This window comes from Trematomus bernacchii, unplaced genomic scaffold (assembly GCF_902827165.1).
Source record: "Trematomus bernacchii unplaced genomic scaffold, fTreBer1.1, whole genome shotgun sequence".
Taxonomy (NCBI): Eukaryota; Metazoa; Chordata; class Actinopteri; order Perciformes; family Nototheniidae; genus Trematomus; species Trematomus bernacchii.
The window spans coordinates 303,691-322,718 of record NW_022987419.1 but is presented as its reverse complement, the minus strand read 5'-3'; the positions used below and the strand labels follow the sequence as shown (position 1 = coordinate 322,718).

General features: G+C 41.9%; 1 protein-coding gene across 2 annotated transcripts; it reads left to right on the top strand.

Annotated features, from left to right (window-relative positions):
* Window positions 1–84: 84 nt before the first annotated feature.
* Window positions 85–18,337, top strand: slc30a9 (solute carrier family 30 member 9). Of its 2 annotated transcripts, none has more exons than XM_034139842.1 (18): window positions 85–193; window positions 611–760; window positions 1,966–2,157; window positions 2,723–2,770; window positions 2,947–3,046; window positions 3,837–3,929; window positions 4,045–4,127; window positions 4,935–4,993; window positions 5,438–5,505; window positions 6,298–6,456; window positions 6,686–6,821; window positions 6,909–6,948; window positions 7,045–7,116; window positions 15,042–15,149; window positions 15,369–15,534; window positions 15,858–15,987; window positions 16,487–16,600; window positions 16,748–18,337. In XM_034139842.1, exons 2-18 carry the CDS (start codon window positions 652–654, stop codon window positions 16,790–16,792), a joined length of 1,722 nt encoding a protein of 573 aa, XP_033995733.1. In that variant the 5' UTR covers window positions 85–193; window positions 611–651; the 3' UTR covers window positions 16,793–18,337. The 2 variants fall into 2 exon arrangements, with proteins under 2 accessions (XP_033995733.1, XP_033995725.1); XM_034139834.1 differs by having other exon boundaries at window positions 4,932–4,993.
* Window positions 18,338–19,028: the final 691 nt, after the last annotated feature.

The window sequence follows — 19,028 nt, the reverse complement described above, 5'->3', positions numbered from 1 at the left end:
ATATCGCGATACTTGTAAAGATAACCCTTAAACGGATTACACTCTCACGAGAAGACAACGGGACTTGTGTCGTCACAGGTCACGTGTGTGTGTTTGTAGCACTTACCTTACGTCCATAGCGGCGTATCATCAATTTGACCATACATTCTCAAAATGGATACAGATTATGCAGAACAAACTTCGCAATAAAAAGGTATTGGCTCTAAGTTTGAATGACCTCAGCCTACAATACTTGCTATTAGGTGTCAGTTGTTTCTGAGTAATTGAAATGTTACACGGCACTTGTTACTTATGGTGGCTAACGATGCTAGCTTAGCATGCTAGCTGGTTAGGTTAGCCAAGTATTTGGCTCTGTAGCCACCGGGGTTGGTGGCGCTGCAACTGCGTTCGTGCTAGCCGGCCGGCATAGACAATATTTGATGAGCAAACTTACTATTACTGACCAACAGAAACAAATGCCTGCTGTGTTAATAGTTTAGTTTGTTGGTAGCTATGCTAACGATACTGCTTGATCAGATTGTCAGGTGTTGAAATGTCTCCATGGCGTTAATCTGTCTGAACTGGGTTAAGTTGACATAACGGTGACCGGGCTATTCGCTTCTCTGCACAGCAAGTTCCAGCCCTTCGGTACCGAGCCCCGCTACAGCGAGGATGTTCCCCAGCCTGGCCCACCGACCATGGCATGCCTTCTGCAGGGTCTCCATGCAGCACAGGACGCCCCTGTCCCAACGCTCCCCGAGGCTTCCCCAGCTGTGCCACGGTGAGGACACTTGTACTTTTATATCTATTTAATTGGGAGATTAATATCTACTTTCTTTCAAGAGAGACCTGAGAACAAGTCATATAATTTACAAGAACACATAAGCAATCGTCAGAAGATTAAGCTTTACATCTCCAAGGTTGTCTAAATGTAAAAAGTGCACAGTACCTGAAACCAGCACTTCCAACATAAGTGCGTACATAATCAGAACCATTTATTATTTGCACAGCGGGGACATAGCCGGTAGAAAAGACTGATAATAAGAAACAGTAGCTAACTGATAAGTATTCTTCCAATCCATGGCTAAAAATGAGTAGCAGCATTTAAATAGCTAAGTGAACATTAAGGTTTGAGATTTATTAAAATTATGTTTTGCACATTTAAATGATAATGATTATTGTACAGTAGAATTACCAAAAAAGTGTATATTGCACATTACAAGTTTATTGCACCAGATTTTAACAGTCGGTATTGGGATATCAAATAAGAGGTTAAGCAGTTGCTGGAACTTGTACTGTAGTTGGAGATATTAATGATCGGTGTGATGTAGTTGGGAAGCTCTAACAGTAGGGTGTAAATCACAAGCTTCCTCAAATCCGTAAATTAGTCAACGATATTATATCTGATGATATCCGAAAGTCTGCCATAATGTTGTTTTGAGACTATTCATGGGACTGGTATTTATATGAGAAGATATGATATGCCAATCAACACAGTAACATTTGTATCTACTTACAAAAGCAACTACAATATGACATCACAATTGTATAACTAGGCTTTTACAGACATTGGAAGAATCTCATAATTTGAGGAGTAAAAGTAGATGTCCTATTGTTCACAAGAAAGAGACACTTTAACCATGTTTAAGTGCAAATGTTTTTTAGGTGCACTAGGGTGGACACATACTTGTTATAGGTATTTATAAATAAAGATATATCTTTAAAATCCTATGTAGTGATGTATGCATCCATGATATTGGACAGTTGGTCCTTGAATTAATACAGATTGATGGATTATTTTTTACACCCTTATTAAATAGAAAGCTTTAGAAATAACATATGATTGATATTGCGTCTGGTCTGTATCAGAGTGATATTAGAGGTTAGCTGAAGCATTACGTACATTATGGCTCTTACTACGCTTTCTTTGGAACCATTATTTTGCAGTGCAAGAAAACAAACTGTTGTCATACAATCTGTTTGCAGGTTGGCAGAGCGCAGGCATACACAGCATGTGGTTCAGCCTTCCAGACTGCCGTGTTGCTTCTCTAGGGCTGGGCAAGGTGCAGTACTACTCTACCTCTGGCTCCAGTAAAGATGATCCCCCAAAACCTGCGTCGGGCGATGCGCCGTCAGCAGAACAGGTCCTGTCTGCTGCTTCCATCCCAGTTCCAACAGGTGAATAACTTTAATGTTTCACGATAGTACAGCAGTGTTTAGATGTTTAAAGCCGGTCAATTGTTGGCATGTTGTGCGTCATTGCATTGTGTACACTAGTTTTGAATACTTTCTAGGAAGGCACAAAACTCAGTACTTCTAACTCATTTGGTTTGATACTGATACACTCTGATATTTATCCAAACCTTATTGGAGGAAAGGTTAACCTTGTAATAGAACTAACATGTTATACCCACTGTCATTGAGATCTCCCACTGGCAGATGTAGTATAATATAAAATGCTCCATTTCCCCTGGGAAAATAAGAAAGCAACTTAACTTATGTTACACGTAAAACATGCCATATTTATTTTTGGGTATAATAATACCATTAAAATGCCTTTTATCTGCTGGTACCAATCCCATGCCAATATCCCAGCATCCCTATCCTCTTTTTAAAGTTCTCAAAAGTAGTTTTTAGCGTGCCCTGTCAACCAAAGGACGTAGACGTTTTGTTAATGTTGTTGCCTATAAGAATTTCTCACTGGTTAACCTCTTTGTTTACATTAAAACATTTTGTCTCACAGCTCCAACACCTCAGGGGCTGACGAAAACAGAGACAATTCAGGTGAAAGGTAAGGAACAACATCTGTGCATGTTTGACATTACACAGACCTGCTGCCTTACACTATATTTAGCTTTTATTTGTACTATCTTTGTAATGTGTGCACGGTTATGTGGCTTGGTCAAGATTAAAGGCTAATGCATGCAGATTCAACTCTTCATATGTTCCCTCTGTTGTCACATGCAGTTCGGGCAGTCCTGAAGAAAAGGGAATATGGAGCCAAGTACACAATAAACAACTTCATCACAGCAGTCAGAGCCATGAATGAGTTCTGCCTCAAACCAAGGTACCTCCTGTTCCTTAAACTAACTGCATTTCATTTATGTAGAATACAAAGCAATACTGAACTGTCGCCATGGCACATTTTGAATTATCAGAGTTGAAAAGGGCTAAAAGAGTTTGTCAATTGATCCATGAGATGTTTGACAGAATACAAGGTCAAAACAAATGCTCTCTGATTCCAGCCCCTTCAATTTGATTATTTGCTGCCTTTCTTTATCATTGATTGCCGTACAGTTTATGTTTTTTTCTTTCTTTCTGTCAAACAAAAGATGTAAAGACACCACATTTTGGCTGTACAAAGTTGCAATGCTCATTTTTGATCGCTTAATCTCACAAAAAATCAGAAGATTCTCGATAATTAAAAAAATAATTTGTTTCAGCCCTAGTAATAAATGCTCATCTGTTCAGTTTAACCATGTTCAGTACTAGCTGAGATACTGGCAGACCACAACACACATTCCTTTGTTAATAGTTAAAGGTCCCATGTCATGCTTTTCTGGTTATTACCCGTCCCCTTGTGTAGCTAGGAGCTCTAACAAGCCGTTTAGGACAGAGAGTGAATACACATACTATACAGAGATGCTGTATGAGACACCAATGTGAGTTTGGAACAACATAAATGTATTCTAGTATACCTCAACAATGGAATTATGATCAGTAGAAATGGCCATGACATGGGACCTTTAATAAGTAAGCATGCTGTTGTGGTTAGCTAATTTAAAACTGCCTAGCATCATTTAACTCGGGTCTTTCTAAATCTTTTTCTCCCCTTCCTCCCCCTTTTATGTTGACAGTGATCTGGAACAGCTCCGGAAGATCAGGAGACGCAGCCCCCACGACGACACCGAGGCGTTCACTGTGTTTCTGCGCTCGGACGTGGAGGCCAAGTTAGTTCTATGCACTTCTGAAATATAAAGAATATAAACACCAGATAACTTATACAGTCCACCAATTTTCTCTATAACTTTTGTTGATGTGTTTATTTCTCTCTGTGACTGTTAGAGCTCTGGAGGTGTGGGGAAGCCATGAAGCTCTAGCCCGAGAGAAAAATGTCAGGAAAGAAGTGGAGAAAGAGTACCAAGAGAGTAAGTGTTTGGTTTTTCCTGGCATCATGTGCGTCTTTTTGAAAATGTATTAATGATTTTGTAAGCAAAAGTTCAACATTTTCTTTCTGGCAAAATGTTTGATGAGAAGAGCGAAACCACTTAAATGTTCTATACAGCAGGTTAGCTTAGCACAAAGACTAAAAACAAGGGGTAAATAGTTAGCCTGAGTTAAAGGTGGGGTAGGTAATTTTGGAGAAACCAGCTCGAGTGCGCTAGAATTTGAGAATACACAGCCGGAAAAAATCTGCCACTTCCTTACAGAGCCCCTCCTCCAACACACACGAACGCGCACATGACCAATGAGGGCACGAGATAAGTTTGTGCACAGATGGAAGGCTGACAGGCAGGTAGGCCATCCAGTTATTTTAGCCGGGCCGGCTAAAATGATTGGTCGTACTTTTACAGTACTACGGCTTCCACAGATGACATTTCTTTAATGGATTTTTTGTCAAAGCACTTAAGATATTCATTGCTATCGGGATGTTAAGAGCATAACATGGAATATAACAAAAAGTGTATCTCGAGCCGGTTTCTCAAACTTACCTACCCCACCTTTAACTATACATGTAACTTAATATAATAGCCAACGTTTTTACAAATTACCAAATGTAATATCTCGCTCCAAATCAAAACCCAAGTGAAATAATACAATCACAGTTCAGTTATTCAGGGGGTTATGTAATAATATTTGTATAACCTGATTGTTTCAATACTGTTATTAATATTTTATTCCATGAACTGTTGGACATATTGGTTTATTTGTTTCTCTTATTCACTGATAAGCAGATATTTTTCGGAATCAACAGCTGTTGAAGGAATACAAAGACTTTTGGGGAAACACTAAGGTGAGCGCTTTTTTTCCTGCCATTTCTTTTGATAATATGATCACTTCTCCACATCACGTTTTATATGTAAAAGAGACAGTGATGTGGATATTAGTGGTGTTGTATTTGTGTGACCTTTGTATCTGTAACCAAGGTCACTGCATCTATATATCAATATATAATTCGGCAGAGCTGGATTTTCCCAATATGTGTATATACAAACGTATTTTTTTGACGCTGTATTTGGATGAGTTGTTCAAATTCAAACTGCAGTATGGCTTTTATCCATGTATTTTATACCTGTTCTGTTTATTTGTGCTTCCACTGTATTTATTCTTAAATGTATTTTATTAAGCACTTTGGGTTGCCGTGTGCTGAAAGGTGCTGTATAAATAAACTTGCCTTGCCTTGCCTTATATTAATGATGGTTGCTATGTATCTTTGCTTTTCCTTTGTTTGATAAAGCCTCGATCAGGCCCGAGGGCAACTTTCCTCGAAGGACCAGGAAAGGTGGTCATGGTGGCTATTTGCATGTAAGTCTAAATACTCGCCCTTGTTTCAGACTAACTAGGTTACTTTATACACAAAGTGGGGATATTGGATTAGAGAGGAACTGACTATCAAATGGTAACTTTTGGGAAACGGCACTAACTGGTTGACTACATGTGGAAAAAACATACGTTCACTTAGGGCTGTGCAATTAATCGTATTTTAATCTCGATTACGATTTTGGCTTGCAACGATTATGAAAACAACTCGAAATAAAACGATTATTATTTTTATTGGTTTTTCAGTTGAATTATACTTAAAGTTCTGGGTAATCAACTGTTTAAAACATACTGTTCAACTATTTTTTTTCAATAAATGGATGTTTTCAAAGTAAATGGATAATCGTTTTTCGACCCAAATAACCAAGATTATGATTTTTGCCGTAATCGAGCAGCCCTAAAAGAAAGTGAAATCTTGTATCAGGACCTGCACGGGACCTTGTCTCACATGAGATTCCTCTGCCTATTGAATTAGGATGATTGTGTTAGAGGACATGTGCAGTCACATGAACAGCAGCACGTTTCCTTCACTTATGCACAAGGAAGCACGGGACTCAATGAGTGAAGTTCTGCGTCAAGCAGAGGTCCAGTTTGTGTGTAAATGCTGTGATTCAGGAGCATCCAAACATAAAAATTTAAACTGAAATAGTTTAGTAACGGATATCTAAGCTAGCCAATACATCTGTAGACAACTTTAGTCAGAACTAGGGCTGTGCTAGATGATAAACGTTTCATTGCCCTCTGTGTGCTTCATCTACTCTTTGTCTCTCTCTGCAGCAATGGGTTGAACTTCATCTTTAAGCTCCTGGCTTGGGTCTACACTGGATCAGCCAGCATGTTCTCAGAGGCCATCCACTCTCTGGCCGACACCTGCAACCAGGCTCTGCTCGCCCTGGGGATCAGCCAGTCGGTCCGCAACCCTGATGCCGGGCACCCGTAAGCACCACACCTTACTATACTGTAAAGAAAAGCAGTCACCAAAGAGTAAAAATATAGGTCTAAATTTACAGTTCACAGATTAGAAGTTTGCAGAAGAAACCTTTGAATCCTTTGCAAACAGCATTTTTGCAGAACGTAGTTGGTGTGTCACCTTGACAAAATAGTATTGGACTAAATGTTATTGAAGAACCAGTCTTGCTTTTTGTTGACCCTTCGTATTTTCCAGGTATGGCTTCACCAACATGCGCTACATTGCCTCCCTGATCAGCGGGGTGGGCATCTTTATGATGGGAGCGGGCCTCTCCTGGTACCATGGCATCATGGGCCTGCTGCACCCACAGCCCATGGAGTCTTTGTTATGGGTGAGTGTCTGTTGTTTTGACTCAGTCTGTAATACACGATAAATAAAGGAGGATAATGACCCAATACGTTGCATTTCTGTGTTATAGGCCTACTGTATTTTGGCCGGCTCTCTGGTGTCTGAAGGAGGTATGTTAATAACCTTCTACGTCTTTGATGACAATTTGACATAAAAAACACTGTGCATTTTGTACTGAAACACCTCTTTGTATTTTCTCCTTCCAGCTACGTTACTAGTCGCCATCAATGAGATAAAAAGGAGTGCCCGGATACATGGAGTATCTTTTCATGAATATGGTATGTCATACTGAAATATTTATGTTAGTAATTGTTGCATTGGATTCCATTTTCACATTATTGATCAGACAGCATTTCCCTAAGAGAGGATGATTTCCAACTGAAAGCATATGACACAGAAGTGTTAAAATGAAACATAAGAATAACTCAAGGTTTTGATTTGATCCGGTCAGATGTGAGGTTGAGGCAAATAGCCAAGTCAAATCAAGTCGATTCAAACTATATAGCCCAATATCACATCAAGCCAACAGGCTTTACGATATGCACAGCATACAAGACTAAACGCTGCTTACACCCATGCTTCACAGTGTTTCCCACAGAATTTGATTCTATTTGTGGGGGCACCGAAGAAAAGCCAAAGGCCCCTTAACCAGTGTTTCCGCCAGACCAGGGTTGCTCTCAGATAATCCAAAAATCAGCTCCTAACGTCTAACCCTATCGTCTATTCCTTGACCTCTGTGTGAAACGTCATGGGGTTAAGGGATAGTGGATAGGAGAATTCAAAAGGACTTAGGAGAAGAGACTGCGGTACTTTAGAGAATCCGACTGCACTTTCACTATCCGACGTGTTTATGATGCGCCAGCGGACGTCATGAATGTGCGTCTGCTGCTGTGGCGAAACTATGGAAACTACAGTTTTCTATACAGCGGACTACAACATGAATGTATAATAAGAACGAGGGACTACTGTAAACTCATCTAGAGACTCTGCACCGTGCTCTGATGCTGTTATGCTTCATGAACGTGGACAACAGAGAAACATATTCTTCATGACCAAAGTTGGAATTGAAATAAAAAAGGAAAGTGAAACTTATGCTCGTCACCCTCTCCCTCCGGTCCACATTAATACAAATGATCCCAATACGTATGATTGTATGAAAAGATCTTAAAATCAATACAAATGTATTTATTATAAACGTTAGTCCTTAACATCTATCACTGTGTATATCACCATTCAAACATCTTTTAAAAGTTGAACAAACCCCACACAGCTCAGTAAAGACTGTGAAATGTTGACTTTATTTGATCATTTCAGTAAAAACTAACGTTAATATTTCTCTTTTTGGTTATAATACTGATGAACGTTCAAAACAAAGCACTTTGGCAACTTACCACATACGTTTTAAAATGCTTAATAAGCACCGTAACTTTCATGATATCATTTCTCGGTCATAATCGGTTGTTTCCGTGAACGGCCAACTGTTGTGTGACGGCAAATGCTGCGGCTGCAAGGCATTGTGGGGCAGCATTTTCTTCTCTCCTTTCGGTGAGCGAGGTCCAGTGGTTCCTAAGCTAAAGGAGGTTATAAAGGAAGTTTGAAACCTCCTTTCCTATCATCTAGAGCAGTGGTTCCCAAACCTTTTGTGCCCAAGGCACACCAAAGGACAAGTAAAAATCTCAAGGCACACCTATTGTGCAAAATAGCCCTGTTATCACTCATATCATGTAAAATATCTGTAAATGTGCATAATTATTTACTAATGCCAAATAAAATGTGACAAAGACAACTATATTACTCATGAAATATTTATTAATGAAATATTTCAGAAATTAATTTGAAACTTTATCAAATTAGGCTTCATCAAAGCAGCAACACACTCATTTAAACCAGACAGGTCACAAAATAAAAAATGAGGCAAAGACTCAGCAGAAATTCAGCACAGAGAACTGTCAATGCAAGGAAGCTGCACTGTCCATGGGCCTGAACTACAAATTATAAATGTAACATTTCAGCAATCAGCATTGAAACATGTGCTATTGTAAATATTTTGCCGACTTACAAATTAGTGAGATACATGTGCCTGTCGGGGCGCGCAGATTTTTTTAATCCTTGGTGGCACTGAGGAGAGGGCCACTCGCAAGTCCTGTTCAACAGAGAGCCGTGACCTCCTGTTGTTCTTCATGTAAACCAGAGTAGAGAACGCCAACTCACACAGGTAGGTCGTGGGAAAAAGAAGAAGTTGCTCAATCGCGTGGTGGGAGATGCTTGGGTACTCCGATGCAGAAGCCAACCAAAACTGATCCAGTGGGAGCTCACTAAATTTGAGTTTCAGTGTGCGGTCCACACGGAGCTCTGCGCACTCCTCTCTCTCTTTCTTATACCCCTTTCACACCAAGGCTTTTCCCCTTCTAGCTCCGTGCTAGAGCTTTTCTGGTTCAGAACCGGTTCTTCGGTTTAGCGCCGGCTCTTTTCACACCGCTCAGAGCCCGACTGGTGCTGCCGCTGCTGCGTCATGACGTCACAGTTTACGTCGCTGAGTTTCTCCCCAACGGAGCTCACCTCACAACAACAACGGGCCGGGGACTGTGTCGGGTCGATGATCGTGTTGCTTTTAATCATACAAAGCCAGATTAAATTAAATAACGACTTCTCCAACCTTATACTTTTCTCCCGAGTGCCGTGGTTCATTGTTTATTAATGTGTTTCAGCGGCATTTACCGACCGCTGCAGTGCTGACTGCTCTTCAACGGGAGTGTATTCTCCCGTTAGCTCCGGGTTAGCTCACACGGCTCTAAAGTATTCACTGTCTGACTGTCACACAAGCAGCTGATACATATCCCCAGTTCCCCTTAAGTGAATGTGTGTCAGTCTGAATTGACGCTGTTTGGCATCACAACGCTGTTATGAAAGTTTCTCTGGTATAACATGGGTGATGTTAGCATAGCAACCGAAGCTAAACTGACTACTTGCTAAGCCGTTTTATACAGGCACTTTTTACCGGCATATTTTTCATTATGATTCTACTTGTGATAGTCGGACATGACAACCTGTGCAGCCCATGTATTGATTCCATCCGATAGCTGCTATAATAACAAACAAAACGTCTGCCTTTCTCCACAATGATCAATAACAGCGAACGGATGGTCAAAGTAAGGTACAAATAAACAGAATCACACGAAGCCTGGTTAGTGTTGCCTGACTTTATAAAGCGTGTTTTTTTTTTTACAAGTGTGTGGTTGCGTTCTAGTCACTTTGCTCAGCACTACTGCTGGTTACAACTTTTATTTGCCGTACTCACCTTAACTTATCTCAGGTTAATCTCGCCCCCCTCCGACGTAAGCGGTTCTTGCTTCTACACGGACAACTTTTTGGTGCTCGAAACGAACCGGATTCCGGAGCTTAGAGGCTGCTCCGCTGCGGTGTGAACAGGAAAACCCGGTGCTTTTCAAGCACCAGCACCGAACCGGCCCCGAAACACCGTTGGTGTGAATGGGGTAATAGTGAGCTTTTCTGTTGGGAATTCCTGGTGGAATGGGTCTCGGATCCAGTCATAGTCCTCGATGTCAGCCACACGTGGAACATAGCGGTCAAACCTCTCTTTTAAGGTCTGAAGGTGTTTGGCATATACAGCGCGCTCCCTAGCTGCCTGCGGCGCAGCTGATGCCAGCGGGAACATGTTAATGGAGCCCTGTTCCAAAGCCTCGCGCCACAGGATAAGTTTGCCCATAAACCCCCGAATCTTGTGATGATGATAAAATGTTTTCCTGCCCTGAAGCTTGGCGTTTAACTCGTTGAGATGCCCAAATATGTCTGCGAGGTAAGCCAGCCTGGCGCACCACCTCTCATCCGCGAGCTTGTCTTTATGTGGGACAGCGTGTTCACGTGAAAACTCCAAAAGCTCTTCCCGAAGCTCATAAAGACGGGATAGGACTTTCACCCGTGACAGCCAACGTACCTCTGTGTGGAGGATCAGGCTTTGGTGGTCGGCTCCCATCTCGGCGCACAGCTGGGAGAAGAGGCGAGATTTCAGGGGCCTTGATTTGATGTAATTCACCATCTTCTCCCGTAGTATGGCTTTCCATTTCTTTGCAGAAGAAAAACGTCTCTTTGATAGAGTCAGCATCAACATATCTGACGTTTGCCAGAAGTTGGGCAGCCCCACTTATGTCAGTAGATTCGTCTATTTGTAGGGAAAATCTGCCGCTCGCCTGCAGTGCCATAAGACAGGTAACTTTCATGATACTGTCTGCTGACAGTTTTTTTCCTCTTTTCTTTCGGTGGTGGGTTGTCGGCAGTCTCTGCACTGGTGGTTGGTGGTTTGCTCCGCACAAGAAAGCGCTCCATTTTCCCTCTTGCGTGTTTCTCTGTTTTAATGTTGTCCTTCAGCCTTCGATGTGTCACGGTCTTATAATTCCCACCTGTAACTGCGTTAACAGCGAAATATGGGGTTCTGTGAGGATTTTTTTTTTTAAAGAATTGTTTTTAGGTATAGAGTTTGCCTCTGTATTATGAAATGAGTGCATACAAAGTACTGATATAGTAAATAAAAAAATGATTATTTTTGTGTAGTTGTATATTGCAATAATAACGTATGGTTGTCACAAAATCCCACGGCACACCCGGACTTGCCTCACGGCACACCAGTGTGCCGCGGCACACCGTTTGGGAACCACTGATCTAGAGCAGTGCTTCTCAAAGTGTGGTCCGCGGACCACTGGTGGTCCGTGAGCGCCCCCTAGTGGTCCGTGAGTATATTGGTAAAATGTCACATTTGAAATAAATAAATACATTTAAGTTTTCCGCACTCTCGCGGGAATATCTCCGCAATGGAGCGAGCTTAAGTTTCACTTTCGATTGCATGATATAGCCCAGGGCAACACCTTCGTTACATATGTTGCCACCTGTTTGTACCATTTTCAGGCGATTTGTAATCTGTTCTAGAAAAACGATGTGTTTGGGATATTTGTGGAGTTAGGTGGTCCGCGAGTGTTTTTTTATTGGTTAAGTGGTCCTTGGTATGAAAAAGTTTGAGAAACACTGATTTAGAGAATTCGAACGGCACTTATCATGGCTGACACTGAGAGACTTCCAGGTAATTTCACTCCGTTAGGAAGGTTCCTAAGCTAAATGGACTATTTGACTTCAGCCCAGGGCTGAGAGGGCGTCCACCCGAGAGCGGGAGGTGTGACGTCACGTCGTGTCACGTGACTTGAATTTTTAATTGAGCTGTCCCTTTATAGATACTATCTCTTTACGTATTAGTGATGGGAATTCCGGCTCTTTTTAGTGAGCCGGATCATTTGGCTCGGCTCAGTAAGAAGAGCCGGCTCTTTCGGCTCCTAAACGGCTCTTCATTTGACCACAGTTTACCACGGAGGCTCCGGCGCTCGCAGTTCACGCGCGTGCTCCACTAGCACCCCCCGTCAATGCTCGCCGGCAGTACACTTTCCGTCACAGGAACACGCTTTGCTGGCGGCGAAAATAATCCCACCAGACTCCTTTGCCCCTCCAACAGAGGGATGTCCTTGTCCTTTTTCCTTTTCCTCATTTCAAGCTATAAAAACTCGATCTTCTCTCAAATTATTATTTTTTTTGGACGCCCTCGGCTCGAGTTCAGGGCGTTCCGAGCTGAATAAGGTCGTCAAATGACGGCAAGACGCGCCCCTGGCGGAAACGCTGCCCTTAACCTATTCGGGTGGCCCACGCATCCACCCCCCCCCCTCAAATAAGAAAATACATGAGAGTTCATGGCTACTGTAGCAGACAACGTTCTTGTTGCTCTGTGTTGCGTTGTTAATGAGTGAGACACACTCTGAGGATCTGTGGGCTTTATTCTCCCAAAAATCTAATCTACAATTTACAAATGAATCGAAGTATGGGAAACACTGCTTCAAATAGGGAAGTTCCTCATAATGTTTACAGAGGAAAAAGGACAGAAACCCTCAGGAAGAAGGGAAGGAGGGAGAGTGAGACACAAGACTTCCTCTCCACCATTATGAGAACAGGCTACACAAACAAACAAACAAAAGCAAAAGTGAAGCACTCCACTCACACAGATAGACGAATGTAACAAACACACAGAGGGAGAAATATAAGGTCCCAGGTGTCAACAAGGTCTTTTTTTGTCACTTCCCAGTAGGGATGCTCCGATCGCCAATTTTGGGGCCGATCGCCGGAATCAGTATCGGCTGATACCGATCGCCGATCCGATCGAGTGGGCGGGGCCTAAATGGAAGATTTAAACATCACTTTAAATCTTGCATTTAAAGTAGGGCTGTCAGTCGATTAAAATATTTAATCGCGATTAATCGCATGATTGTCCATAGTTAATCGCAATTAATCGCAAATTAATCGCACATTTTTTATCTGTTCTAAATGTACCTTAGAGGGATATTTTTCAAGTTTTTAATACTCTTATCAACATATGAGTGGACAACTATGCTTTATATGTTTGTTTATTATCATTTGAACAATGACAAATATTCTCATGAATATTAAACACAACAACCTCTGAACATTACAAATATTCGCCTCAATTCAACCTAGAACCTCTCTCATACAATAGTGTGTGTGTGTGTGTGTGTGTGTGTGTGTGTGTGTGTGTGTGTGTGTGTGTGTGTGTGGTGTGTGTGTGTGTGTGTGTGTGTGTGTGTGTGTGTGTGTGTGTGTGTGTGTGTGTGTGTGTGTGTGTGTGTGTGTGTGTGTGTGTGTGTGTGTGTGTGTGTGTGTGTGTGTGTGTGTGTGTGTGTGTGTGTGTGTGTGTGTGTGTGTGTGTGTGTGTGTGTGTGTGTGTGTGTGTGTGTGTGTGTGTGTGTGTGTGTGTGTGTGTGTGTGTGTGTGTGTGTGTGTGTGTGTGTGTGTGTGTGTGTGTGTGTGTGTGTGTGTGTGTGTGTGTGTGTGTGTGTGTGTGTGTGTGTGTGTGTGTGTGGTGCAGCTCAAGGCATATATGCCTGTGTATGAGCTGTGTTGCGCGCACTATCCGTGCTGAGTGTGCTGTCTGGCTACCTGCATAAAGTCAAGTGCTCGGCGCAGTTGTCGGCGAAATGTCGCTCCTCTGTTTTCATTGAAACAGCTCCTTATATCCGTTAGCTCAGCTAGCTAGCACCAGATGCTAACAACAACACGTAAGGTGTGCTTCGCTCGCGCCACACATACACACACCCTCCCGATGGCCAGTCCGGGCCTGCCGGTGAGCGTGGAAGTGTGGTCTGCCACAAGCGGGCGGCAGGAGCGGGGCTGTCAGCATCAGCTTGTAGATGGTATTTTAAACTCGATGCGCTCTGAAACTACGGCGGCCGAGGACAAAAAATACACATGCGTTAAAATAATTAGTGGCGTTAATTTTTTTTGCGTTAAAGCGTTATTAACGCGTTAACTTGACAGCCCTAATTTAAAGTGATGTTTAAAACTCAGTTAATCGGGCTCATTCACTGGAGCTTCCACAAACAACAATCAACTTAATTATTACATTCAAATTATGTACATTATTCAAGTTTACATTCACTTTGGATAATAACACGGGAGAAATGAGCGGAAGCGCTCTCTTTTCCTCTCTCCCCCTCTCTCTCTCTCCTGACAGCCTGTCAGTATCTCATGCAGCTCACTGATCCAGTAATGAGTGACCCGACAGTGAAGAATAAATATATTTAAAACTAGTTCCAGAGGTAGATAAAATAGCTAAGTGTGTAAGGTCTAACTCTTAGTGTGTGTTTTGCTCCGCTCACCGGTCCGTCACAGCGGGTGGAGCTGCAGGATTTCTGCTTCACACACACGTTGCATACCGCTATTTTACTGTTTTTTTCGGACACCTTAAAATAATGCCAGACCGGTGAAGCCATTTTGTCGAGCTTTTTTTGCCGCGCACAGAGAAAAGTGTCATGTATTTTACGTCATACGATCGCCTCTCGCGATCGGCATGTTTAGAGAGCACCGATCGATCGGTAGAGAGTGAGTATCGGCAGATCTCGATCGGTGACCGATCAATCGGAGCATCCCTACTTCCCAGAGACAGGGTCATTCAGGCACAGTTCATCTGCATTTCCTGAAGAAAAATCTGACTCAAATCATATCGGCCATAATGCTACAAACGAAACTAAGAAACATACTTTTAACATATCATTTCAATCAGTGCCAGTCTCTAAATGTACATATCTGGCTGTTCAGGATATGGTTGATGTGTACCGTGTTTTTTTTGTGTGTGCAGTCATGCAGAGTCGAGACCCCAGCACTAACGTGGTGCTGCTCGAGGACGCTGCGGCTGTGTTAGGAGTCATCATGGCTGCCAGCTGCATGGGGCTCACCTCCCTCACAGGTACAGACACAAAGACTTTGATTGTAAAGATATTATCCTAAGTCATGCAATGTAATGAGTTCTTATTTTATTGCTTATTTGTATACTACTATTACTTTGGGTTTATTACTGGGTTGATTTCTCTCATGTTTCCTTCCTTTGGTCTCTCCTGTCAATGTGGCAATGATCCAGATTTATTTCACTCTTTTCTATCTGTATCCTTTCCCCTGTCCTCTGCAGGTAACCCTTACTACGACAGTTTGGGGTCTCTGGGGGTGGGCACCCTGCTGGGCGGCGTCTCAGCCTTCCTCATCTACACGAACACAGAGGCTCTGCTGGGCCGCTCCATCCAGCCCGACCGCGTGCAGAAGCTCACCGAGTTCCTGGAGAACGACCCTGCAGTGAGGTCAGTGATTGGACCGGCACACTGCGGGGCTCACACTGATGTCCATGGACACAGTCAGGCTTAAAATAGATTCCCTGGTGTTTACATGCAACCGTCTTTAGGGCCAGCTGAGCAGGGAAAAGGGATTCTGGTTAATACCCCTGTCCCAGCATGCACAGTCTTCACTTTGAGAAATTAAACAGTGTGGTCTTAAGTCTGTAGGATAGGATTTTCTAATCCACTAAAAGTATTCAGTAACAATGTGACCATGTTAAAGAATGATAGTTTACCTACCTACCCACATCACCTGAATGATTCCTAAATGATTATTTTCTTACGAACAGGGCGATCCACGATGTGAAGGCCACTGATCTCGGGCTGAGCAAAGTCCGCTTCAAGGCTGAAGTTGACTTTGATGGTCGAGTGGTGACACGTTCTTATCTGGAAAAACAAGACATTGACCTGATGCTCAATGTAAGTTGTTTATTATTTATATTTGTATACCTCCTTCCTTTGAAATACATATGTTGTATAAAACAGCTTTCCTTTCTTTAACTTTTTTAACTTCCAAGGTTGATCTCTACCTTTTTATTACTTTTTATTGCCTACTATTAATCGTAGGCAATAAACACGTCTTTGATGCCAACATAAAATGAGTCGTTACAGAGAGAACAAAATGTTTTTGTTTTCCTACCTACATTTGTATGTACATCCTTCGAGTGTTTGACCAAAACAGCCCTTACAATGCAGCTTAGACGGTGACTTTTAACAAATGTGTGCCCACAAACTGAATGGGGAAATCCTAAATGACCCTCTTCGGTCTGGTTGAAGCAGTTTTAACAGAATTTGTTTTTTTTATTTATTGGGAAAAGGAATCTTGTCAAACCTGAACTTGACTCATGAAATAATTTGTCAGATTTAATTATTCATCTTTAAAGCTTACATTTTTCTCTATTTTCTTTTCTGTCTGCAGGAAATTCAGCTGGTGAAGACCCCCGAGGAGCTGGAGAGCTTCATGCTGAAACACGGGGAGAACATCATCGACACCCTGGGAGTCGAGGTGGACCGCTTGGAGAAAGAACTCAAGGTACTGAAATGATAACAATGTTGTCAAAAAAATAAATAAAAACTCCTATTTTTAGCATTTCAGCATGGTATTCCTTTTATCCATCATTGAAATGTATCTGCACAGCAAACACATATGTTTATGTAACCTGGTTTTGTTCCTCTGCAGCAACGTAACCCGGAGGTTCGTCATGTAGATTTGGAAATTCTATAATACCTGTTGAGTGTCTGCTGAGGAACATCACGCTGTAACAAGAAGAGCAGAGGGTGAAGGAGGGTCCCGTCTGCCTCCAATCCTGACCACCAAGAACAAACCTCCGTCTCTGCACAACTCATCAAGTCTTACTGTAGAACAGACCATAACCATACCTGAGGACAGTGATTGGGAAATTATATTTGCTTTCTTTGTGATGCTTGAACTTCGATTAGCCGAGAATTCATCCTGCCAGAGATGCACCTTCACATTTGAGTGTGAGTGTTTCTGGCTGAGGACTAAGAACTGTTATTGTTCTCCTTGAATTTAAAGAGAAATGTAAATCTCTGTTGTAGTTCACATCCATCTCTGACAGTTTAGTCTTCTGGTTGTTTAATTGAACTCACATTCCTGTGTGAATGTGTTTGGATTTGGTTGAAAACACACGACAACAAAAAAATCAAGAAACAGGACCAGTATGATTTACTAGACTTGAACTTCATTATATTGTGATGCTTGAACCACAGTAATGATAATAATTCCTGGTGCTCAAAGCGTTTAGTGACTGTTTCCTTCATTAGAACAAGAGGAAACCTGAGAGATACATATTCAAACAAGATTTATTTAACTGCTAGACAATATTAGATGTTTTTTTTTCTTTTAATGTGAAAAAAGGACAACTGAAAACAGCACAATGCTGCTGCTGCTGGTTCTCCAATGAAGAGAGTTTGTGATTAATAGATTTGATCTATGCTATTACAGCGAGCAAAATACAAATAAAAAGGCGTGATTAAGACGTTTTATTTTATTATAAGCTAGAGTGAGTTAAGGTTAAATACAGTAGTACTTATTAAGCATTAGCTTAAGCAAACAAATAGAAAACAGGGTGTTATCACTTCAAGTCAATATATTCCTGTTTTATTATGAAGACAATTTGAGAATCTAACTAACAAATACATGAATTATCCATTTATTGGACATCTTGATCTTTATATAAGGTCAAATTGAATGTGTGAACATAGTTCCAAGCCAAGAACTGAAATTACAGGCAGTGGCATCTCTCTCTTTCACTTCATTACTCTCTCTGCCAGCTCTTGATGTTCTCATGAGGTCAGCAGCTGATCACCAGGTGGCTCTTAGTGCTGATCCAAAGATGAAGGGATGGAGGGATGCACAAGTGTAAATAAGATATCCATATTGAAAAATGATTGGACCAGCCCCGTCTCAAACATGTTTTGAATAATTCATGACACCCCGGTACAGTTTGTATTAAACGATCAAGTGAACTATCTCCTACTTGGTGTTACTGCTGAATATTGTGTGTGCATCATACAGTGACTTTGCTTTTGGCTTTTCATTCTGCATTCACTTCAGCCGATCGCCTTCCTGCTTCAACATGTTACTTTCTTTCAGGAGGTCGGGCCTGGAGAGCTCTGCTGGGAGGGTGGATATATATTTTTGAAGGTGTTAATAGTGTAATAATATTTTCCCGTCGGTTGTAACATGTTGCTGAAGGAGTTGGAATAAATTTGTAATAATTTATTAAATTATTTTGCTTTGCTTTTCTGTCAAGTGGTCAGATTTCATTTACTGCTTCATGTGTGTGTAGTGTGAGATGTAGGACACAATTTATTTAAGATGTTGGAGGTCTTGTAGGAGACCGTACCCAGATTTGATCCCCAATAAATGCTCTTTGGATGCATTGAGAATCTTCTGGAACAGCCAAAAGGTACATTGTGTTGAATTTTGCTTTTTTGATTGGATTCTATTTCCTGTTTAAAGCTCAGATGGTTGACTGGAATGTAAACCCAAGTCCATTAGATGCTGCAGTTGTAGGGAGGAGAGAGAGGGGGGGGGGGCTCTATCCTGTACGCTGACGTCAATAAAAACAGTCATTTCCAACCAGTCTGCGCATTGACCGACCGTTCAAAACATTACGCACAGCATCGCGGCTGGACCCACGCTATAGACTACTCGACTGAATTATTTTTTTCACCGATCCCGGAGAGAGGAGACAATGCGGACAAACACCAATGCAGGTTTTTACACCATTGAATGTTGTCTTAACATTTTGGGTGTTGCGCGCATATCAGTGTCATGTCTCGTCATACCATTCCCAAGTCAGTTGTGCCAGTGCCCATCTCGTTTCCTTTCATGTCTCCCCACCTCAGATAAAGAAAGCATCGCTTGTGCACGTTGATTTAAATAAAAAAGCAGGCTGATTGGGCTCATTAATATAAAGGAAACATTCGCCTGG